We start from the raw sequence: 25,156 nt of genomic DNA on the forward strand, positions 1-25,156 counted from the left end.
ATACTCCCTCCTCCAGCTTGGGAAATGATTTCTCAATTTTGCATTTTCTCTTCAAATTCTCCAAAGTAGTGATAATGTAGCATGCCCTAAGCTAAAAAGAGGTGTAGCGCCTGTTGGCAAGAATCCACCCTTGTGGATTGAGAGTTCAATCCATATCTGATTCAGTATGTGTATGTCCTTGCTGGTATTTATAACATGTCTCTATTTTATAGAACTAAACTGAAACCCCCTCACTCAATAAAACATAAGTTGGTCTGTAATCAGTGAATAATGGTACATTTGGGTTGCTTTGCTGTCCTCCACGTGATGAGGTGACCAAAATAGTATGTTCTTCCAAAGTGATGTAATGAGGAAAAGAAAAACAGTTGGAGAATGTTCTGGATCATTAGGAAGATGACAGAGAAGCAGGTCAGCACAACATACCAGAATGTCAGTCATGGACCAGCTGTTGAGCTTTAAGAATCAATGAAAGTTCTGCAACTTGCATTTTCATGGATTTTTAAATGGTAGTATGACCTCTAAATCCTAATTGTAGGAAAACAAAATTTGATGTGTAAAATGTGTATAGGAATAAGCATAGCTTACATCAACTTAAAAATTTACAGTGCTGTTATTGCCATTGAGATTATAAATGATTTCATTTGAATGGTATGTTGTAACATGGCAGCTACTGTGTGTGTCTTAAAATACAAGAAGGAATATTAATCACTTAATTTTTGTTATGTGAGATTTCATGGAGTTAAACTTTCATCCAGCCATTTGGTGTTTGAGCTATTACAAAAATGAAGCCATCAGTTTCAATTTCTCATCTTTTATGTGATACGGAGTCTTTCTGGCACTTTGTACCACCCCAATAACATTGTTTTGGGGAGACCCAGCAAATCCTGGGTGGAGGGGAGGTGGATTGGGGAAGCCATCTTCCTAAAGTTGCTCTCTGAATGGATCTAAGTAGTAAAATCACACCAACAGTGATGAATTGAAAAGGGAAAAGTTTGTTATTACAGTAAACTTGTGATTGTTTGCCCTAAAAGAAGGGGAAATAAATTACCAACAATGCTGACTTTTGACCACATGTCAGATTTAAAGTTTCATCCTCAGGGAGTAACCCTGCCTTCTCTCCTTTATGGCTATCCTTTCTGATTTTGATTCTTTTCACTTCTGTAATTATAGTGCTTATTGAACCTTAGGCTCGGAATAAAATAGTCATGGAAATGGTGATATTGTTATAAACAGAACTTAATTAAAGACAGCCAAGAGTTACATGAAAAAGTTAAAAGCGGTATTCATACTGGCTTGTCTGCAAGTCGCAAATAATTGACTTTCAGATTACAGCAGCAGGATTCATTCATTTTAACAGGATTCAGTAACAGTGACGGATGACTGCAGGAATTACAGTGGTCTCGGCACCTGTGCTGCTTTCCTCGGAGGGAGAAGAGCAGCAGTGCGCCGACGAACCTCATCAGAAGCCAGTGTCCGGCCCAGAGTCAGCTTGTGATTATTGGAATTATTGGGTGGGGGGAAAGGCTCACTGTACATTATGTTACAAAAACAAACCTTTAAATTGTCTGAATTTGGTTTTAAGAGAAAATCCTAGACAGTAAGATAATTAATTTCTTAGGATCTTTCAGTCCTTTTGAAGTGGGACTTTTTAATATTTACTGACAAAATTTAATTTTAAGGAATTAACATTTCTTGGAGTACTGAAAATTGTTGGTTCTCTAAAACTCTTCCATAAATTAGTATTAGCTCTTTGTTTTCTAACAACGATTGTGGGGTGTCTGCAAGGAGCTTTCCGTGCCCGAGTTACAGTGTCACGCAGCAGCCTCCCCAGAGCCGACCGCGGTGCAGTCTCTGGTGCAGTCTCTGGTGCAGGTGAGGGGCAGTCATCTGCTCCAGGGCACGAAACGAATAAAGTGGTGGAGCCAGGGTGTGAACCCGAGTGTCTGGTTTGTCTTCCTGGACTCTTGCCCTTGTCTGCTTTTCCACAGGGGCGCGTCTGGAGGCTTTCTGAACTATGTGCTAGAATGACCTTTAAAGTTCACTGGGTCATTTCTGTCTAATTGGAATGCAGTCCTTTAGCATAAGCAACAGCTTTGGGATCCAGATGTTCAGTTCATCCTGTGTCACTGTCTGATACGCACTTAGAGTGTGCCATTCACTATCTAGGTCAGTGAGTAACACTTGGCCTTGCCTTGAGGGCTGTTTATGGAATAAGATAGGAAAGGAACAGATGGCAGCTCTTAGCAGAAAGAGAGAAGTAATCATTTGCGGGGGGTGTGGAGAAAGGAGGCGAGGAAGAGACTCGATGCAGCCAGTAGGGACGGCGTTATCTGGCTAGGGACAGGCTGTGAAGACCTGTTACCAGAGGAGGGGAAGACTCAGCTGAGAAGTCAGCGGTGTGAGGGTGCGAGGGTGTCGTCTGTAAGGAGCTCCCTGTCTGGGGAAGGCGCTGCGCACCCAATACAAGGCAGATTGTGATGGTGTCTTCTGTGGAGGAGATACACTCTGTGCACCTCCTAGATGTCTTCAGGGGAGACGTTTCCAGTCGTTAGTCTTACTTTGAGGGTAGTGATTCTGCATTTTAGCCTATGGAAGACTTGCCACAGCAGACAAGATTTTTCTAGAATAACAGCATAATCATTAAGGAAATAAGATTGTTCAGTGTCTCTATTTCTTAAGTCTGAAAAGACTTACTAATCTACATTTGTAAATATTGTACCAGAAGGCCGTTTCAAAGAATGTTAAAGACTTGAAAAGAAGCTAGTTTTGTACAATCGCCAATAAATCTTCTGTTTCTACATTACATTTCAGAGTTTTTGCCTTTTTAATTTTGTAGACAGACATGTCTACTTGGAATGTTCTTTACTTGCAGTTACTGAACAAACCACTAGGTGATGCTGAGAGACTTCATATTGTGTAAAACCAACAGCGAAACTGCCCTTTTTTTTTTTTTTTTTTTTTTTTTTTTTACCTGCCAGCTCCTTGAAAATAAGCAAACTAACAGTAATAGCCAGAAGCTGGCATTGATTCAAGGGAAGGGTTGATGTAGAAACTAAAGGTTTCTGTCCAACCAACACAGGCTGTTTCCCAGCTGAATGTCAGAAAGAAGTCAGCTAACAGTCAATTTTAAGCTGGATTTATTCTCTTGATTCCATAAAGTTTGAGTGTTCCATCCTGCAAGTGTGCAGATTATTCTGGGCATGTAGCTTAGTTACGAACATTAAAGTAGATGCTTTTCAGTGGAGCTTACAGCAGTTAATTCTTGATGTTTTTGCACCTGCTTCCCCTTTGAGAGTGGAGTTAGCCTTGACATAAATGATTTTTAACAAGATATGAATTTAAAGTACTATTGATCATCTATAAACTTTGGGGTTTTTTTTTTTTTTGTCAGTTAAAACAGTTAACGTGGAAGGGATGTTTTAGATAGATCTTGTATGCCTGTTCCTGGCCATTTTCTTTCCATTTCCTCCAGTGTCTGTATTGAACAGGAATTAATGTCATCAAGACCCTTTCACACCTCCCCCTTGGGCCTTTACCCCAAACCTGCCCCAGAAGCCTTGGCCTCCTGTGCCCTCAAGACCCTGAAACCTGCGTCCGCCCCCATTACCAATTCAGCCTGCCCCGTGCATCTGGACCACTGTTGCAGATTCCTCTCAGCCTGTCTCTCAGGTGTGCTGCTGTGTGTGCTGCCAGAATGCAGTCTCAGCCCCAGCCCCAGATTGCAGGGGCCCGTGGGGATGTTACGTATAGCTATGTTACTCGCAGGTCTGTGAGTACAAGTATACTGTTGACTGGGGTCAACTGGTTGCCCCTTATCAGCACCTCTGAAAAGTAAACACATTATCTCATCACAGCACAAAACAAAAGATAACCCACTCTTCCTGTTGTAGTTCTTCTCTGGGTAGAAGGCACCATTACTCCAGCTGGAGAAGTTCTTCTGGTATCAGCTGCCATCTGTTGTCCTCGGCCCCTGGCTGCCTGAGGGTTTCTCCAGTCCTTGGATTGGGCGGAGCATCCCTTCCCCTGACCTTTCAGCTTCGCTTGCCCTGTGATGTCCCTTCTTCACCGTCTGAAAGCTCTCCTGCAGTGGGGCCACCTCTTAGTCTTCTCTGTGCCTTGGGGAGCTGGTGCCTAGGCAGGGCTCTACCAATGGCAGTGCTGTGTATAATAGAGGTTGTGGTGTTGGAAGACAGTTGATTTTGAGGTTTACATTCCTGTAAAAACTTAATAGGTTCTAGATGTAAAAATAATCTCTGGCAAAGCGTTAGAGGTATCATGGCTGGGTACTCACTTGGGATTGGTGTGTATTTGAAAATGCATTTTTTTGTAGTGTTTATGTCAAATAACTGGCGCACATTGGAAATTAGGGACTGTTGTGATAACGTGACTCAAAGATATGTAAAAATGCACCGTAAGTAGAAGATCTTAAACCTGTGGAGCAAAGTTAGCATCTGAAGCCTTAGAGTAAAAGGATTTTAAAATGGAACCTGTTGTCTACTGAGAAGAAAGAGCCTAGCCTCTGGAGTCAGGTCGACCCAGGTTTGCGTGTCAGCTCAGTTATGTGACCTGTATTAATTACCTATCTCTTTGGACTTCATTTTCACACCTGTAAAACAGGAATGGTACTGGGGTCTGTCTGACAGGGTTGTGAGGATGATCATGAGTAATACAGACAAAGCTCCTAGCACAGCGTCTGCCACATGACCAGTACTGTCTGTGCTGGACATGGTTGCATGGAGCTTGTGGTGAGCCCTGTAACTGGTCTGGTACTCACTGAAGGCCAGGTACTGTTCCTTGTAGCATGAGAGGTCAGAGGAGTTTTGCAAGCTCAGTCTAACTGAACAGATCCCATTGAGCCTGTAATGTTTTACTTCTTATAAGTGGGAAAATTATGCCCTGTGCATAATTTTAGGGGGGAGAGGGCATTTACTCTTGACAGGAGGGAATGACTGAGTGTGTGTTGACATTAGAACTTTGCAAATTAATTCCTTCGTTTAATGCTTAAGCGTGGGACCTGCCAGTCCAACTGTGCTTTAGAAAAGGCTTCTTTTGTGTGACTGATAACTTCGATGGACGCTACCATCAAACGTATGCTCACCACGTGCTTTCCTCACGCACAGTTTAGAGTAAGGGAGGCTGTTGGCCACACACAGACCATGCATTTCAGGTGCTGGCTGTGCAACCTTGCTCCTGTGTAATCACAGGCAGCTCTTTAACCTGTGCGAGCCTCAGTTTCCGTACTGGGGGGAGGGGGCAGTGGTGGTACTCCTGGGTTGCTGAGGGTTGAGTATGGCCAGTTAACATCTGTACATTGTAAAGCGCTCGCTAAGTGTAGAAGGTGTCCATAAATTGTAGCTGTCACTGTTATAAGTCTCATAACAGGACATTTCTGGAAAAAAAAATACTTAAAGCACTTATTTTTAAGTCACTGAAGCATTGTATAAAGATGGCATTTACAGCTATCTTACGACTGTGAAGAAGAGTGATGTCCAAGGGTGATTCTGAGGATAGGAAGCTTGTTTTTAGCTGGAATTAAGGAATCCCAGTGTCCGAAACCACCCCTAAACTCAACTCCTGATGAAAAATCCAATTTAGCTGGTAGCAGCTAGTGGTCCCAAAAAGGAGTGTCACCCACTTGAACAGTCATCGAGCACCCACGGTGATGTTTTGGGCACCGAAGTAGGTGCTGGGCATTCAGCACCTACTTCGTGAGAGAGGGTCAGGTTTTGTGTGGAAACATCTATGTAGCAAGGGTCTTGGGGGCCACGCTGTTACCGAGGCCTGCCCTGCTGCCAGCGTTTGAGGGAAAAGTCTGTATCTCTTAAATCTGTTCTCTGATACTGACATACTGTTTTCTAAGCTTTTCTGTTTCTTATTCATGCTCCCTAGGTATATTCCCACAAGAAGACAAATAAATATTGGTGCTTGAGGGGAAATAATTTTTTAAAAATTTCGATCATTACCCTGGCCAGGAGGTTCAGTTGGTTGGAGCGTTGTCCCATACACCAAAAAGTTGAGGGTTCAATTCAGGGCACATACCTGGGTTATAGGTATGTCAGGGCACATACCTGGGTTACAGGTTTGATCCCTGGTCAGGGTGCGTACGGCAGGCGACCTATTGATGTTTCTCACATTGATGTTTCTCTCCCCCCACTTCCTCTTTCTCTGGAATCAGTGAAAACATATCCTCAGCTGAGGATAAGAAGATTTAATTCTTAAATAGCGTACATAATGTTGAATAGAATGAAGCTTTAACATTGTATGTTAAAAGAAGCCTTTTTCTTTGGATATGTGCTGTATTGGCAGGGCTTGACATACTCTCTCCGAAAAAAGTGGAAAAATGATGTTATTCACTAGATGTTATTAACTTCTTAAATATGCTTCTTTACTCTTCCAGAGTTACTGGAGAATGTAACACTAATACATAAACCGGTATCGCTGCAACCCCGCGGACTGATCAACAAAGGAAACTGGTGCTACATTAATGCCGTATCCTTAGACGCCGTCCCCACGCCGGCTCACTGCAGCTCTCGTGGGCCATCTCCCCTCAGTTTTGGTTCCAGAATCTTGGTTCCTTACTTAGTCTGCCTACCTTGCTTATAAAAGTGTTATTCCCAATGTACCCACCCCCCCAAAAAAAAAGATTTGCTGACCTGGTAATGGCAGAATCAGGCAAATTTTAATCTCAGTAGAGTGGTCCCGAATAATAGGGCAGAGTGACCATTTACAACAGGAAATTATGTTTTCATTGATTTGGTTATCTTGACTGAGTCCCGTTCTTGTCTGTAAACTGCTGATTGCAGAGTAAACCCTTATGTGGGTATCAGAAGGCAGTCACCCCGGTGATTATTTGGTTCATTCCTTTTTGCACTGACATAGCTAAGTTGTTCAGTGTCCTTGGCTTTCTTCATTTTGTATGTTCTCGTGCTTGATGTGCCTTTTGGAAATTTACACGCCCGTTTGATTTCCTTTACATTTCCTTCCTGCTGATGTGCAGACACTGCAGGCACTGGTTGCTTGCCCTCCGATGTATCACCTGATGAAGTTCATTCCTCTGTATTCAAAAGTGCAAAGACCTTGTACGTCCACGCCCATGATAGACAGCTTGTAAGTAAGGTGCTTAAAAGTGTGGTGAGGGAGTGGGTTTCCCCCTCCGATCATCGGAACTCATGTAGTTTAGCAGAGTTCTTAATTTCCTGCAAGTGAGTTCTGTAGTACTGTTTTTTTAATTTAGTATTTGATTTTGCATAGAAGTTAACTAGAAATGCAGTTGAAACATTGTTTATTTTCTTAGATCCAGGGAATTAAATTTCAGTGTTTACCAGTTTATCACTTACAATTTACCAAAATTTTATGTAGAAAAGATTTAGGAACTCACTAGCTGTTATGGCATTGGTTGCCTAAAATCTGCTCTCTTCATACTAATTAATATTTTACTTAGCCATCAAGGCTTTTTAGTAAAAGCATGTTTTTGAAACAGTGCACGACTAATCATTTCTTCTCCCATGTTTAGTGTTCGGCTAATGAATGAGTTTACTAATATGCCAGTACCTCCAAAACCCAGACAAGGTGAGTGGAAGTGAGGTCTTCTGATGCTACTACGTATTGTGAGTTGGGAGGTCAAATGACTGAATTTGATAAATTCAACCTCATTGGGGGAAAATTTTTTTTTAAATGTAGATTACTATACCTATGCTATTTTCAGCAATGGGTGGGCGTGGGAGGGAGTTTGGATGACTTTGATTTTTGTCATTTTCAGACGTCCTTTTTGTTACAAAAATCTGTGTCCTCTTTCCACTGCAGCTCTTGGGGATAAAATCGTGAGGGATATCCGCCCTGGAGCTGCCTTTGAACCCACATATATTTATAGACTTCTGACAGTCATCAAGTCGAGCCTGTCTGAAAAGGTTTGGGACTTCTCTGTCGTAGCCAGTAGAAAGTGTTGCCTTTTGTTCCATTTTGTGCCTTACCTTTGCTCACTCAGTGCTTGCTCTCTGCTTTAAGTGCTGTGGTTGGTGATGTGTTCGGTAGATTTAGGCTTGTTGTACAGTCAGGAGCTTGGATGAATTGGAAGAGGATGGTGGTAATCGTCATAATCAGAGCCAACTCACGTATCATTCAGTGTGCACCAAGTACTGTTACAAGTTCTTTTATGTATTGACTTAACCCTGTGAGTAAAGTGGGATTAGTCTCTCCTTGTTAAATTTGAGAAAAGTGAAGTCCTTGTTCAAGGTCACACAGCTAATGAATGGCAGAGCATGGTTTCAGAGTCAGCTCCTTAACCACTGTACTCTACTGCCTTGAGGCAGAGTGGGGCGATTGGGCCGGGGGTAGTGGCTGCGATCAGGAGGGGCTCTGCTGTCATCATACTCACAGGCTTTAGCTGCTCCTCGGGCCCCTGAGCTGAAGGGGACATCTGGGGCTGCTACTTTCACGGCCCTGGTGCTAGTGTGAACCCTGGGGCTGTGCAGCGAGGTGGCCCTCCACAATCACGGCTTGGTCTTCTGTTTCATTTAACAAAAAAAAAAAGCAACTCTGAAATAACTTTTTTATAAAGATAATGTATATTTATTGTAAAAGATTTCAGAAATACAGAAAAGCATAATCAAAATTGTTATTAGCTCTGTCACTTGAAGATAAGTGTTTAGTGTACCCCTCCTTCCTTCCACCCTCTCCCTCCCCCAGTCTCAGCTGCCCAAAGAAAAACTCAGCATGTTTTGGGGGGGAAACACTTTATATGAAAATGTGTTGACCATTTAAGAGGCACATAGCTTGAATATGCGGGTGTCACATTCCTCACTGGTCTTAGATAGTAAGTGCTTAACGTTAATGTGATCGCGTTTGACCTTTTCAGGGTCGACAAGAAGATGCTGAGGAATACTTGGGCTTTATTCTGAATGGGCTTCATGAGGAGATGTTGAACCTAAAGAAACTTCTCTCGCCGAATAATGAAAGTAGGTTATGCCTTATTTGCTACAAAAATGTGTGAGAACACTTTCTTAAGAATTATTTTTAAATAAATGTTATATACTCGTATATTAAATTGCTTCTCTCCCCTGGAGTCCCCCCTCCCCCCGTCATTTGCCCTTCAAAATCCCGTACTCATTAAGATAACTGGTTATTTTTACATTGCACATCATGTACCACTGAGAATGTTTTATTTGGGCAAATCTGATAAGCTTATCCATATATGTGTATTTGGATAAATTGGATATATTTGAAAAAAATCTCTGCTTTTTTTCTTTCAATTTTTAATTAGGAAAGGGATCAAACTGAAAAAACAGTTTAGTGACTGCCTCTGTCACTGCCGGATTCTGAGGTTGTTAACGTGTCGTCATTCTCTCCACACGCGCACAGAGCGTGTGTGCGTGTTTTTCCTGAATGCTTCAACATTAAGTTGCAGATAGCAGTTGAGTTCGCCCCTAAGTGCTAAAGCGTACATCTCCTGAGGATAAGAGAATTTTTCTCCATGTCTGGCATCCTTAGCAAATTTAGAAAAGTAACTGTAACTACACTATAATATCTACTTTCTAGTCCGTCTTCAAGTTTCCCCGCTTGTCCCGAGAATGCTTGTAAAGCTGTGTGAGCGAGCGGGGGTTCGGTAGTCACACACACTGTTTGCCCTCGCTGTAGAACACACCCTGGTTTTGTCTTCGAACTATAAGTGACCGGTCTGTGTAGGTAATGCATGTAGAACTTTCTCTTTTTTTAACTTTAATATTTTAATTTTTTGCTGTTCTTGTTGTAAATAGTAACCTAAGCAGACTGTCTACTTTTCAGAGCTTACTGTTTCCAATGGACCCAAAAGCCACTTGGAGAACGAGGAAGAGCAGGAGGAACCAGGCGAAGGAAGCGAGGACGAGTGGGAGCAAGTGGGCCCCAGAAATAAGACTTCAGTCACGCGCCAGGCAGACTTCGTTCAGACTCCAATCACCGGCATTTTCGGGGGACACATCAGGTTTATGCTTTTCTGAAATAATTTCATGTTTGCCTTTCTCAGGGTTTTGAAATTTTGCTAAAGGGGGAGGATGTAAGACTTGTCCTAAAAATTTTGGCTCGGTGGTTTACCTTTGCACCTCCGTGCCCTCTCTTTTCTGGGACTTCCAGGCCTTCCCTTGCCAGTCCCCACTGCTTTCACAGCACGAGCCGTGGCCTCTCTGTGGAGGGTGGAGGGCGCTGTCCCCAGGGGCCTGGCTGCCACTGTGAGTTCCATGCTTCCCCATCAGCACTGACATTCCCTTAGTTCTGCTGTTCGCAGCTAGGTAGGGAGGGAAAGACAAGTTAACTGAAATACATGTTTGTTATGAGAAGAAATCCAGGTATCTGACTGGGAGGATTTTAGGCACTAGGACCAAGTCAGAAAGTTAAGGGAATATAGGAGAGAGACTTTTGCCCAGAGGTCATGCCACCTAGGCTGGAGTACCTGGCACCTCCTCTGCCCCAGTTCCCTTAGCCCAGCTGCTTTTCATGTACTCACCAAGGTTTATTTATTTACATTAGAGCCATTTGGTGCCATTGGGGTGCGGAATTCACTAAGACTCATGCCATCTCCAGGGAGGTTTACTCCCCAAGTGTGAAAGGACCTCAGTACAGCACAGTTCCTCTCTGAAGGCCTCTCAGCAGAGCCTCTCACATTTCAGTGAGACCTCAGCCTCCCACTGTCCCGAGTGCTGTGTATCCACAGGAACTAACACCCTTTCAAGGCAACCAGGGTTAGTTCCATCCTTCCCTGCTCTGAAACAACGGGTTGAGCACCTCTCAACAGGCTAATTAAAACCTCAGGAAATCTGCCCGGACTGCCTTGCAAGCTAGTCAGTGATGCTGTAGGACTGGATTTAGAAGCCAGTCGTGCCACCATGTGACCTTGAACAAGTCATCGTGTGCCCTCCGTTGTGAGTTACTCCCAGGGCCCCTCTCTGTTCTGGAGTCTCTGTGTCAGCCTGTGGTCAGTGGTGCTCTGGGAACGCTCAGCCTCCGATCGCTGCTGTTGTGACTTGTTTTTGCCAGGTATGGCTCCTTGGGTCGGGCCGAGCTGGGAGCAGGAAGCAGCGAGAGGAGGCCGAATGTGCTCTGAGCTCTCCTCCGACCAGCAGCCTGATGTTAGCGTTCTCGGGCACCCAGGGATGGGAGGGGGTGATGAGGGAACAGAACAAGTGGATGTAGTGAGAGCACCGTAGTTTTGCCCAGGTACAGTGTCAGCATTGCAATGCCACTGATGGCCAGCATGCCCAAAGGTACCACAGTTGTCCAAGAGTGACCACTGGGAGAAGCCAGAATCCACTTTGGGACCTTTCTAACTTGGCCTGAATTGGCTCTGCCATGGTCCCTTGTGGCCTCAGGCTCTGTGGGCTCTTTTTGTTGAGATTGTTGTCCATACATCTGTTTGGAAAATGGTAAAGGAAAGAGGAGTTGCTTCTTATACTTTGGGAACTCCTTTTCTTTGTACAGTAGCTGTCGTAAGTATGGTTCTTTATTCAGACCAGTTGAAAGATTTTCTTCCAAAATTCTTCCTCTGCTGGTGGCTTTTCAGTTTTCCCAGAAAAACCAGAATCTTTCTCCACCTTTTCCCCCTGGGACACTTTTGATAAAATCAGGCCCTTTGAGCCACGAGGACCACTTCATGATTTCTTCACCAGGTTTAATTAGTGGTTTTCCCACCATTCCTCTTCGGAACCAAGGGAGTAGTTGTCCGTCTCAAGTCTTGACACTTAAAAGGAGCGTGGAGATCCCTCCTAAGGTGGTGTTGGGAAAACAGCGTATGAAAGTTAAACCCTCAGCAGAAAAGCTTTTAGCTCGTTCTTCGTGCATCTGCTCTGAAAAGTCTGAATATCTGGCCACACCCGTTTTATTCCGTTTATAAACTAGGTCACTTAGGCTGCAGAAATAGAATCCCTTGTTGAACTCTTGGAAACGTTTCCTTGCTGAGGCTAAGTGAGAGATGGGCCGAACACACAATTTTTACTCAGAAAAACTTAGAAAAAGAAAAATGAAATGAAAAACCAGCTAAGAAAACAAGGTTGAATTGGCAGCCTCCTTCTTGAGGGAGGTAGCCCTGTTTCCTGGAATGTTAACTTGTTTTTTATTATACGCACCCTGCTCCTCTTCTTTGTAAGTCATTTTTATAGAGGAAAATGCCATTAAAAATATTCTGTTTATCTTGAGGTTTCCTCTGTTTTATTAGAGCAGGCTATGATACCTTGAGAAAATGAAAAGTGTCAGCATTTTGAAACTATGGCAAGATCGTCACATTTATTAACTGGTGCATTAAATGTGGAGTGGAGGTGGAGGAATTTGAAGGCGAAATATGTTTTCTTCAGAGCACTGAACTGGGGAATTATCAACCGCTGTACCTAGTTGCAAGAAATACTTAGGAGGTGGCATTCAGCAGAACTATTTTTAAATTCAGTATGTTTTTGGCTTTTCTGTTTTCTCTGATCTTCTGAAAATGGTATCAGTCTCATTTTCAGTGTTTATTCCTCTTCTCTTGTTGGGTAATCTTAAGAGAAAGTGGGAAGGGGTGGTCTCTTCAATTTTTGTTTTTGTGTTCAATTCTTAGATCTGTGGTTTACCAGCAGAGTTCAAAAGAATCTGCCACTTTGCAGCCATTTTTCACGTTGCAGTTGGATATCCAGTCTGACAAGATACGTACAGTCCAGGACGCACTGGAAAGCTTGGTGGCGAGAGAATCCGTCCAAGGTTACACCACGAAAACCAAACAAGAGGTATATTCGTGGTTGGTCTCGAACCTTTCTCCCGGGGCACTCGGGTGTGGTGGGAGGACACAGAGTCTGGAATGAGGACAAGTGGATTCGAGTTCTGCCTCTTAAATCAGTTGTTTAAGTTTTTTGGACTCTTGAGTTTTCACATGTTTTGATGAAATGGTCTAAACAGATGATTGTAACAGCTCCCTTTAGCTCTGAATCATGTAGCACAAGGTAATGCTCTTGCAGATTATTTATCCTGAGCTACATTTGCGTGTCTGGCAATCTAACTGTGATACCACAAAATCAGTTCTGTCAGTCCTAACGGCTCGTTTCCATTCCAGATATCATAGAGCATAGTGTCATGAGGTTAGAACAGAAAAGAGGTTCATAGCACATCTGTTTTTGCATTTGATTGTAGATCTTCAAGGATACTGAAATACTGGAAGTAATTGTTCTGGTGCCTGTTGCTCTTTGATTTGATAAAGATAAAAATCCGTCTTCAGGCATCGAGAAGCAGATGATAGCTTAGCGTGGTGTACTTGTCAGCTTAGTCAGGGAGATGGATAAGAGTCTGCTTTTCGAGAGCTTATTAGTTCCCAGCTGTCCAGATGTGCCAGCTTATGCCAGTTTCCGCCCATACAGTTGAGGGTGTTTTCTCCATTGTATATCCTAAATCGTGGCAGTGAATTCATAAACGTGTGTTGGGAGATGAGTGCAGGCTAGTTATGGGTAGGGATTTTTTTTGAACAGTTTCTAGTGTTCCTCTGAAGCTTGATTTAAATAATACGAGAGGGACCCAAAACCAACCAAAATTATCTTCTAGAGGGCGGGCCTCTTGTAGTACAGGCTTCCCCTCTAGGTGAGTGTTCAGGAACCCATCTATGTCTGTGTACCAGCTGGCGTTGTGTGAGGGTGTTTTGGGCTTCAGTGGAGACTCAGCGCATCTGCCCGTTTCATGGTGGGTGATTTGCAAGCACACCTACCCGCGCTGGCGTAACCCCCACGCCCCACTCTCCTCTTCAGTGGATCTTACGCTCCTCGCATCCCTTTTTTGTTTCTCCGGAAAAAAAAGTTCTCAAACGGAAATGTTTTGCCGTTGTGGAAGAAGTGAAACAAAAAATGGCAGAAGCATTAAACATCCAAATTGACAAATCCAGAAACTGTTTTGAGCAATGGAAAAAAGTCTCTATTGGTGTGTTGCATCAAATGGAGCGTACTTTGAAGGTGACCAAAGGTTAAACATGTAAGAGTAAGTACAGTCATACGCAGTGTTTTAATAAATACATTCTGGTATGTTTGGAGCCCCCCCTTGTGGTGTGTCGTGCCTGCGGGGTGAAGAAAGACGTCCCAGCGCAGAGCACCTGTCAGCCCCTTGCATGGCTGAGGTGGACGTGCCCTTGCCTTGCAGCTGGTGCCCTGAGTGAAGGACAGAAGCAGCAGGTGCTCCTCTGGGGTCTTCAGTTCATCAGGGGTCTCCTGCTTCGATTGGTCAAGCCAGCCTGTTGGCAGATTTGCAGAAGTTATGCCTAACCTTCCACCATATTTTCTGATCACTTCTCATAGGCAGTTTTGTTTAAAATATAAAAGTGGTAGGAGCCAATAACAGAAATTTGGCAGTTGGCTTCGTGAGAAAGCTAAGAAGATTCTGGTGGTGGAACTTAAAGGAAGAGAAAGATAGTGGATACCTGTTGCAGGGAGCTTGGTTTGTGTGGCAGGGTTGTGAACGTGGCTGTGGGGACTGTCCAGTTGGCTTGTTCTGTGGCAGCCGTGACTCCAAAGGCGGACTCGCTCGTCCCAGCCACCGTGCCACTCTTCCTGCTTTCCTCTGAGTCAGTTGTGTGGGTCTGCCTCCTCCTCCTGTTGCCGCGGCTGACCCCGGGCTGCCCTGGCTGACCCTGGGCTGCCCCGAAAGCTCTACGTGACGTCTGTTATCGCCTCTTTTGCTTCTGCTGCACTGACACTTGGGAGTTCGGGGAGGGGTGGAGCAGGAAGTGCGAGTTGGAGTAGAGGGGATTGTTGGCTTGTTCTCATAGTGGTAAGGAAAGAAGATTTATTCTAGATAGCCGGTTTAGAGGAAGATTCAAGAAAGAAGTGGCGTTTTGGTGGAGCCTTGAGCATGAAAAAGAACAAGACTGACTGTCCCAGCTCCGGGACCAGGGTGCCGTGTGGCTGTCAGATAAGAGTGAGCACACTGGGCAGCTGTGCGAGGGAGGAGCGTTTGGGACAGCTTGTGATGTCTGGGAAGAGCAAAGAGCACGTTTCCTGGGGTGTGGGGTTTTTTTTAATTTATTTTTTAAAATACTGAATTTAATTTTATTATATTTTTAGAACAAATGTATTTTTTTCTGTGGAAAACAGGATTATGGTCCATTGGAAAATATGACTATACAAAACATTAGTATATAGAAAAGCTCTGCTTTTATTGAGTGATAAGAAAGTGTGCCTCAGTTTGCCTGGAAACCCAGTTGGTAAACACATTTAAGAATTTCAGATTAGCCACCTAGAGAAGTGCTTGAAGTTTAAGGTCAGAATCCTAGGTCACTACACTGAGAAGCATCCCAGAGATACCTTAGTCCAGCTTCTTTGACTCACAGGTGAGGAAGCCGGAGTCATCCCCCCTGGTTTTAACTCTTGAGCTGTAGTCACACTTTCATTCACTCACAAGTTCCTGTTAGACACAGAGACACTAGAATACGAAGACCCGATGGGCACACAGGTAGACAGAAGGTGGTTTTCACACCTGGGGTCTTAGTCCAGGTGGGCAGGTAGGCGTGCAGGGGTCTGCAGACTCACCAGACCGAAGAAATGATAACCACGGAGTTTGCTTTCTGAAAGTCTGGCCCTAGGATGCCTTCAGCCACGTACACATACAGTCTCCAAAAGCTTTCCCAGCACTTCCTGCATCCTGCTATCTTTCAGATGGTTGCTTTAACAACTATTCCTACCCACAGTGTTCTCTGTATAAATACAGGAAGCATCAAGGAGTTTACAAGTTCAGAGAGCATTAAAGGAATTAAGTGATGTTTGTGAAGCTGTATTTTAATAAAAAGCATTCATTAGATCTGTGAAAGAGTATATCAAATTAATGGTTAGAATGAATAGTTTTAGCATTACTTAAAGCATCCAATTCAAGAAACACATTGGCCTCAGTTTTATCAATACTATAAGTTATTAAAAACAAGCTAATAAATATATAACTCAAGGTACTACTGAGTTAGCTTTTTTGCAGTTATGTTAGTTTGTCCTTAGTGCTACAGAGCAGAGGTTCTTAACGTGAGCTCACAGAGGGGCCCAGGTACCCCCTGCAGTGGTGACATGGGCCCTTTTCTGAGAAGACCGCCGGAGCTTTCTAAGCTGTTCCGGAGGTCGCGAGGCCCCCGTGAGGGTGAGAGGCACTGCAGCGTCCCGTGAGGAGCCCGCTCCCCACCGAGGCCGGGGCGGGAGGCGGCGCAGGCTCTGCTGCCCGAGTGCGGCGCCAGCGTGTCCTGTGTGCTTGCGTCTCAGGTTGAGATCAGCCGCAGAGTGACCCTGGAAAAACTGCCTCCTGTCCTCGTGCTGCACCTGAAACGCTTTGTCTACGAGAAGACCGGCGGCTGTCAGAAGCTTATCAAAAACATTGAGTATCCTGTGGACCTGGAAATTAGTAAAGGTAATAAATCCATAAGGCAGAAGCCATTAACGGTGACAGTACACCTGGACGTCAGGGAGCTTGACACACGAGCATGTCTTTAGAATGTCAGGACGAATTTTTTGATGACTTCTTTGTTGCAAATTTATTGACTCTTAATAGACCTTTTCTATTAAAATTCTCATTAAAATGGCTTCGAAAAAAACAAACCATAAAATTTTACTAGATTAGAAAAATTAGTTTTATCCATTAAAATGAGTGTCATTTTTTTTTTAAGAATAAATTTTTTTAAAGATTTTATTTGTTTATTTTTAGAGGGAAAGGGAGGGAGATAGACAGAGAGAGAGAAACATCAATGTGCGGTTGCTGGGGGTTATGGCCTGCAAACCAGGCATGTACCCTGGCTGGGAATCGAACCTGGGACACTTTGGTTCCCAGTCCGCGCTCAATCCACTGAGCCACGCCAGCCAGGGCAAAATGAGTGTCATTTTTCTATAAAGAATTTATAGATTAATGGTACAAAGTAATTTTTCTTACACGACACATTAACAACGGTGTGGGCCAGCCTGGTTAAGTAGACATCTCCCAGGGAGCTGAGACTTCCCCGCAGGCCACCGCGGGGTTCGTCGGACCTGGCTGCAGGAGCACGTGGGGCAGACTGGTGGCGCGTGTCAGCCACAAGCCTCCGTCAGTTGTGCTGGGCTCAGCAGCGTCAGTGCACTCCGGCCACAGCACCAACTGGACGTGGTCCTGCCGAAAGTACAGCTTGAAGGAAGCATTCCTTGAAAGCTTCAGAATTTGTGAAAAACTGTATCATGTGACACTGAAGCTTGGAACAGGTTAGGTGATTTTCAAAAGATCAGGCTGTCAGGAAACAGGACAGGGGACAGACAGTGTCTCTAGGTCTCACACAGCCCCTGGGTCCCTGTCATTTTCCTCTTCCTTCCCTCCTCACGGCACGGTGCCCACACTCCTTGCCCTCTGGGCCAGGTGACGTGGGAACTGGTGGGTGGCTGCCCTCTGTTCATGATCGGCTTCTCCTGCACCCCAGCGATGTTCTACGTCCTTCTGCGTAGGATTCAGACACTGGCTCTTCAGCTCCGCTCTCGGGAGTTGCCCCCTTCGGTTGGTAGGTGGGACTCCTGCACCGGGTCATGTCCTTCCCCACTCACACCCTGAGCTGCTTCACTCACAGGCGTGTTTCTCTGATCCTGTCTTGGGACCAGAACAAGGGAAAGGCTGCAGCTGAGAACCATGCTGGGTCATCTGTCCCATTCTCATGGCTTCCAGAAAACAGCTTGCAAATGGTCCAACAGGCATCCTTGGACCCGTTCTTGCATCTTCCCTCATCCTCAAATTAACTATCTAGATGGACTGACCTGTCTGGTTTCTACACTGATTTTATTCGCATAGCTTTTCTTGTTACATGCATTGCGTGTGTGTCATAATTTAGTTTTACTGTCTTCATTATCTGTATTTTTATATCAGCTGCCACCTCGAGTGCTTTCTAGGGAAGGAGCTGGTCATCCCCAGCTGAGCTCCCTGGCGTCCGAGCGGTGCCTCTGCACCGGGGGCTGTGGGCGGTAGACTAGTGCCCCGTGGGGGGACCGTTTCACTGCCGCGTGAGAGAAGGTTTGTGGTCTGACTCACATGAAAACCTTTTAATTCTTAGGTTTTCCAGGACTTTTTTTTTTTTTTTTGCCTTTAGGTGGGCAACTCCCCCCGCCCCCCCAAAAAAGCAAACCCTTTTGCTTTTAAAGGGTTTCTAGCATGAGTTTAATAGGTTCAGTGTATTGCCCATATTTCTTTAATGGATTGGTTGCCTGTTATGTCTGTTACTACACTGCCCAGCTAATTTCCTCATGGGTCATTTTTTATGCAGATAGAGGGATGGAGTTTTGTTACGTTTTCGGGTCCGCCAGCTGATTTCCGTGAGTGGAGACTGCTGTGACCCCTTGGCTTCTGTGATTCTGAGCCTTTCTGTTAGTGCTTTTGTAGATTGGAGCTGTTGATATTTTGTTTTTCAGAACTGCTTTCTCCAGGAGTTAAAAATAAGAATTTTAAATGCCACAGAACCTATAGACTATTTGCAGGTAAGTAAAGTTTTACACTGTTACCCTATTAAAGCAATAATAAAAGAGTTTCTACCCAGGCACAATTTTGCTGTAATACCACTTAACGTAGACAGTAGATTTCACTATTGGTGTCACAGTGGACTTTGTAAGTCAGAATATCATTTGAAAATGTGTCTTTCAGCTGAAATTCGGTGCTTGGAATTTGACAGAATGTCCTCTCAGGTCTAAGCTGAACTCAACGTAAGACATCATTGGACACGGTTGCTTCTGTCTCTGAGACAGGAGTGGGTTTCGGTTGCCGGGCTGGCGATGAGAGGACATGACCTTTTCTCACTGCCGTTTTGGTGTCTGTGGTACAGGGTGCTAGGGATGGCTGTGGCGTGGAGCTACCCAACTAGGCCGAGTCCCAAACTGGCGTCCCGCTGTGTCATCTTCCATATGGCATTGCCACGTGTGCATAAGAGGGTGGCCTGCCCTCACACGCTCCTCAGTCAGTCACAGGAACCCCCCATGGGGGGCGGGGGGCCCTGGCACAGCCTGTCATGGAGCCAGGGCCCTAAAACCCCTGATCTCCCGGCCTGGAGCTTCCTGCAGGGCCAGCCTGTCTTCCAGGCCTTCCTTCAGTCTTTCCCTTTCACATAGCCCGAGTCTCCTAGGCCTGGGGGGGCTTCGTGTCTCTTGGTAATTATTGTTTCCAATAGTTGTGTTTGCTTTTGTGGCTGTTTTTGTTGAAATTTTCCAGCTTCTCTATTAACCCTTTTGTGTTGCATTTCGTGAGCCTGGTTGTGATTTAAAATAACACTACTTGATCCTCACATGTATATTAGTCTTTTTGTTACTTTTTCTATAACTCATTTATTCTCGACAACTGTCCTGAAAGGTAAGTGGCGGCGTCCCCATTTTATAAAAGAATAAGCTGAAACTTTTACCTAAGAGGCTCATTCACCACTCTGACCTGCCGAGCAGGGCTTTAAACTCCTCTGCCCTCAGCCCGCCCCCACGGTGTCAAATGTTGGACTGGCCCCGGGTCAGTGGTGGGGCCCTGTGCTGCGCTAGCAGGTGTTCGGCCCAGTTGGCTCCTTCTCCCCACCAGGCACTATTCCCTTCGACTTTCTCCTCTCCCCCAAGGCAGCTGATCAGAGCCCCGCCCCAGCCTGCTGGGGCCCAGACAGGGTGGCAGTGGGCACCTTGCCCTCATGGGTGTCTCCAGCCTTTCCTCGCCCTGCCTTGGGATGGAGGCCCTGAGGCCTCAGCTGACACGCGGGCTCTGCAGCCTACCCCTGCTGCCAGAGGAGTCCCCGGGGTCCAGTCTGGCTCTCTGGGGTTTGGCACCGAGGTCTCAGTGGGTGATGAAGTATTTCTTTGCCATCTGCCTGTAAGCTGTTTCCCTTGGGGCCTGTGTAGGGGAAGGTTGATGGTCAAGGCCAAGGTTTAGGAATTCCTTGTCTCCTGGTCAAGTGGCCCCAGTGAGAGTGCATGCGCCACCCACCCACCCACCATGGCCCAGGATTCGCACCTGCGTCCTCTTGCCTACATTCCTGAATCCTCATCCTGAGCCTTCTGATCTCAGAAGTAAGGTCACAGGATTAGTCAGAAGTTTCTATAACATGTAAGTAAAGAGGTACTTTGAAAAATTTCTGATTGTGGGACCAAAGAAAGAGTAAAATGGACGAGCTTTTTAAAAGAAAGGCTGTTCTCAGTTTGGTTCCTGCCAGGCGGCCGGCCAGCTGTCTGTGACATGTGGACATGGTAGTTACCAGCCTGCTGCTTAGGAAACCTGAGTGCATGTAGCCTGCTATTCTGTTCTGAATTTTTAGAGTGGGAGTGTCTTAATAGAAAATACAAATCAGTTAAGCCCACATGTCCTTTAAATCCTACTGACTCCGTCACTGTTAAAGAGCTCTTGCCCCAGTCAGGTAGGTTGTGGCGGTGGAGACCCAGGACGAGCACCCCAAACCAGATTTGGCGTCGGTGTCTTCCCTGCCCAGGGGCAGCCTCGGTCACTGGGCCTGCATGTGGTTAGGCCGTGACCCTGTGTTGGTGCCGTTGTTGGTGTCTCACCTGATAGTCCTACAGTCTTGCTGTCCTGTGCGGCCTGTCTGATTACCCGAGGCCGGCCAGGGCCAGGGCTGTCCACAGGCGCACACTCAGACGGCCTGGCCGGCAGCCCTTGCGTCCCCTCTGGGGTGGGTACTGTGAGTCATCGTAGCAGACAATTCACAGGAAACCTAGAATTCTCATTTTTGCATGTAGTGTAGCCTATTTCTACATCACAAACAAGAACTTCAATGAGAATGCATTTTATTTAATACCATTCACTAGTCATTCTCTAGTGCGTATTTAGGTTTTGTTCATTTTTTTCATTGTCATAAAGTCTTTGTCTAAGACTCAGATACTCTCTTTAGAACAGTCTCCAAGTGGACGTGGCTAGATCAGGCGTCTGCATGAGTTTCAGGTGACGGTTAGTTGCTGCCGCTGTTGGTCGGACGAGTGTCGTCTGTGCTCTGGTTCCCAGGCTTCTCTCTCAAGCAGTGAGCGTTCAGATGGGTGATGGCCCTTGTCGGCGGGCTGAGAAATGGCGCGGCCTCTTCAGCAGGCATTGGCTTCATTGTTGGTGACGTGTTGAACACTTAAATATGTTATTCAGGTGTATACATGTAACTTTTTGTAAATTGTTTAAGGCTTTGTGTTTGAGTAAGTTGCTTTGTGTGCTTACATTTCCCTCTCCCACCTGTCCTGGTGCAGCGTTTCACAAGAAGGACGGGGTTTTGGAGGTCGTCAGACGGGTGCCTGTCTCACTGGGTCCCCTCCCCTCTCTTCCAGTGGTCTACCATCACGGCAGCAGTGCGACGGGTGGTCATTACACTACAGACGTCTTCCAGATCGGTCTGAACGGCTGGCTACGCATCGACGACCAGACGGTCAAGGTGATCAACCAGTACCAGGTGGTGAAGCCCACTGCAGACCGCACAGCCTACCTCCTCTATTACCGCCGAGTGGACCTGCTGTGACCGCCGCTGCGCTGTGTGCCCACGCCCGCTTGTAGAGCACCACTCCCACTGACTCCCTCCCTCTCTCCGGTGGCGCTCTGGAGAGAGCCCCCTCCCTCTGGCAGAAACGGGCTCCGGTGAAAAGGAGATGCCTTGCAGTTCGTGCGCAACATAGTGTATGTTGACTTCCAACTTCCAAATCAAAATCATTTGGTCGAAACAGACTCTCGCTTGATTTAAGAAAATACACAAAAATCCATAATTCTGAAATAATGGTGATTCCTGAGTAAGAAGGAGAACTTGTATTTGATTCCTAGTCTGATTGCTTAGAATAAATTCTGCACCAGCAACACTTGTAAATTTGTGAAAATGAATTTTATCTTTCCTTAAAAAATGAATTTTTTAGTCCATCACACTTTCCTCCCCCACCCTTTAGTTTTTGATAAATGATAAAAATGAGCCAGTTGTCAGAGAAGAAACAGTTCTTCAAAACAAAAATAAACACAAAAAATCAGTTGCTGGTTCCTAAAAATACATTTTAATAATTGTGTGATGAGAAACTGCTTACGTACACATTACAGATCAAATATTCGGAGTTAAGGTGTTAGTCACGTCGATGGGTGATTGTAACTTTATTGCCAGTAAAAGATTTCAAATTGCATTCATGCTTCTGTGTACACATAGTGAAACACGGGCAAAATAACGAAGATCGATCTTTCCTCAAGTCCGCTCTGTTCACTTCTGCCTGCTCTTCTACAATGCCACGTCTCCAGTTGTACACAGTTTAGTGATACCTAGGATATAAAGTTGTCGCCCATCAATAAAAATCACAAAGTTGGTTTAACACTGTGCTTAGTGTTTCTTTGACTGCAAGCACCTTTCCCCTCGACCAGAACTCAGGCCCCTGGATCTGCCTGGAGAGACTCGGGCTATGCTCGTTTAATGTTCCTATAGTTACAGCTATGGTGATTTGGGTAAGCGGGTTTGTCTGAGTCTTCAGCTAGTGGGACGGGAGATCAAGTCTCCCTGTGTTGTTTCCATCTCTAGCACCTTTTCATTGTGTGCCGCTGGGGCATCTCAGCAGCACGGGACGCCGCCCTCGGGTTGTGGAAAGGAAGCCTTCCTAGACAGAAGAGGTGGGGAGGAGATGCAGGCACACTCGGGTCAGGCCACCCCCAGTGGCTCTTGTGCCACTGGGCCCCATGCAGACGATTCATAGAAATGTCCTTGGACCCCCAGAGAGGCAGCTGTACACGGTCCGAGTCTGTCTCCTGAGCTCTTCCCCTTCCCACCCGGTGTTCCAGTCGTACCCCGTACCTGCCACTGCCAGCCCTCTCTCCCCCACCTCTACGCTCAGAGCTCGCTTTTAAATCACCGTCCTCCTGTCCCTTACCCTGCTCATTCTGTTGTTACCCTACTCCGATTCACTTGCCCGGCTTACCAGTCGTGTTACAGTTAGTTTCTCATTAGAATTACGTACGATTCTTACGGAAGATGTGGTGCTTGGAAGCCGAACTAACTTTGGAGGAAGCAGCCCACCCCAGCAGTAACCCGGCTGAAGGTGAAGTGAAACCCTGTTCTGAAGCGCTGCACTGAGCTCAGGGCTGTCATGCAGTGAGCCCTGTCCTGCCTCTTCCGCTGGGCATGGCTTCTCGGTCCTGAGTGTGTACTCGGCCTCCGGAACTGGTGTGGGTCATTGGCACCCAGCAGGATCAAGTGGCTCTTTTTTTTTTTTTTAATATATTTTATTGATTATGCTATTACAGTTGTCCCATTTCCCCCTTCACTCCCCTCCACCCTGTGCCCCCTCTCCCACCCACGTTCCCCCCCTTTAGTCCATGTCCATGTGTCATACTTATGAGTTCTTTAGCTTCTACATTTCCCGTACTATCCTTGCCCTCCCCCTATTTTCAACCTACATTCTATGCTACTTATTCTCTATACCTTTTCCCCCTCTCTCCTCCTCCCACCCCTACTGCTAGCCCCCCCATGTGCCCTCTATTTCTGTGGTTCTGTTCCTATTCTAGTTGTTTACTTAGTTTCTTTCGGTTTTGCTTTAGGTGTGGTTGTTAATAATTGTGAGTTTGCTGTCCTAGCTCTTTATTATTTAAAGTTATTCAAGTGTCTCCTGTGGGTCAGTCTCGCACTCTCTCAGCAACAAGGCCCTCCGTTCCCGAGTGCCTCTCACGGGAATCGGGAGAGAGGCCAGGCAGTGCTGTCGTTGGTACCCTGACCTGCTTCCAAGTCTTTAAAGCACATCCAGCATCTTTAGATGAGAAGTGTTTCCGTCAGATCCCATTCAGGTGTTTCTCCATAATCTTTAAATTGTCCAGCCCAAAATGCATGGGAAATGACAGATACTGAGAAACTTACTTTGAAAGATCACCCAAGTTTCTCTCAAAAGTGGAGAGATTAAATCCAATGGGACATTCGGGTGTCTTGGTCAACGTGTGCTCTGTGATACTGGTCCACCCTTGAGTTGCTATCATCCGTGGTACTCCCAGACCTATTAATTCAGCCGTGTAGTAGCCCTCAAAGGGCTCCACTGTTCCCTGCAGGTGAGGGTGCTGGGTCTGAAAGGTGGAAGCCAGCTTTGCTTGAAAGAGAGCCTGCATAACCCCATAGTGCCGAACAACTCCAGTTGTGTGTGTGACAGACGGAGCTTCCCAGTTTTGCTGGACCAGCAGACAGAAGGGCCTGACGCAGGAAGGGACAGAATATGTAGCACGAAGAAGCCAGCCTGCAGTTGCGAATTGTCTGCGCTTGGCCCCTGGAGTGAAGCATTGGATCATTCCAGTAAATCCAGCATTTTCTGGGGTCCCAGGTGAATTGTGGGCTACTCTATGTTATCTGTTCTTGAGACTTTGAACTCAGTGTTTAGTGTTTTGTGCTGCAATGTTTAGGGGTTTTTTTGTTTTTGTTTTTTTGTAAATTTCATAGACTGTTTCTCTGGCTTCAGTTAATTTATGGAATAGAACTGTGCCCATTAACAGTGGTGTTGATATAAACTTTGAGTTTTCTTTATTAGCATTTGATATGTCTTTATAGATGACTCAAACTAATGTGAACACTGAGTTATTGTCAGAAGTTTATTACAGGGAGGTTTTTCTTTAATGTGTCAGTTATTGTAAGACTTGGACGTCCTCTTCCAGGGAAGAATGGGATGAGTACAGTGTCTGTTGGCCCAGGAGCCAGGAAGGTCGTTGCACGAGCCACTGTGGGTTTGGCCTTGTCTCCTGCTGTACACTGATCATAATCAGGGATAATTTGCCACATACCGATTTGCTCAATGTGTTGTCAGGTGGTCTTTCTGTGGAAACGACCGGAAGTCAGCTTTTGAATCACTGTCTTTGCATTCAAGGGAACTGCCCTATCCTGGTGGCTGTGGCACTCGTGAAGTGTTTTTGTTTTTTACTAGGATTTCATACTGACATAAATCTTAAAATGGTTTCATTTTTGTGTGTGAACTCTGTTTTGTCATAGACTCCCTCTTAAGTGCTTGATTTTAGTCTTACTTATTTCTTATTGGGGAAAGGATTATTTGTTTTCTAACAAGTGAAATATTAAGGTAGCTTCGTCTAGTCCGCTGCATCAAGCCAATAAAGTATGTGTCTGTGCGTTTGAAGAGTTCCTGCGTGGATGTCCTGCGCATTTGGGAACCAGATAAACCCCAACCCTAAGTGCCTGGGTTTTGTTGTTGTTTTTCTTAACCCCTAAACCCATCCAGACTGTGTTTTGTTTTGTTTTATGTTGTCGGCC

General features: G+C 45.5%; 1 protein-coding gene across 5 annotated transcripts in view; it reads left to right on the forward strand.

The window, feature by feature from the left end:
- USP10 (ubiquitin specific peptidase 10) overlaps positions 1-22,241 on the forward strand; it is a 59,905-nt gene extending 37,664 nt beyond the window's left edge. For all 5 annotated transcript variants that reach the window (XM_028501693.2, XM_036012295.1, XM_028501694.2 and 2 more), the window contains 10 exons: positions 6,398-6,489; positions 6,998-7,107; positions 7,514-7,569; positions 7,804-7,907; positions 8,855-8,954; positions 9,781-9,958; positions 12,557-12,722; positions 16,209-16,353; positions 18,360-18,425; positions 21,231-22,241. In XM_028501693.2, coding sequence (XP_028357494.1) covers positions 6,398-6,489; positions 6,998-7,107; positions 7,514-7,569; positions 7,804-7,907; positions 8,855-8,954; positions 9,781-9,958; positions 12,557-12,722; positions 16,209-16,353; positions 18,360-18,425; positions 21,231-21,418 — 1,205 coding nt within the window. In that variant the 3' untranslated portion in view covers positions 21,419-22,241. The remainder of the gene's footprint in view (positions 1-6,397; positions 6,490-6,997; positions 7,108-7,513; positions 7,570-7,803; positions 7,908-8,854; positions 8,955-9,780; positions 9,959-12,556; positions 12,723-16,208; positions 16,354-18,359; positions 18,426-21,230) is intronic.
- Positions 22,242-25,156: the final 2,915 nt, after the last annotated feature.

This window comes from Phyllostomus discolor, chromosome 12 (assembly GCF_004126475.2).
Source record: "Phyllostomus discolor isolate MPI-MPIP mPhyDis1 chromosome 12, mPhyDis1.pri.v3, whole genome shotgun sequence".
Lineage (NCBI taxonomy): Eukaryota > Metazoa > Chordata > Mammalia > Chiroptera > Phyllostomidae > Phyllostomus > Phyllostomus discolor.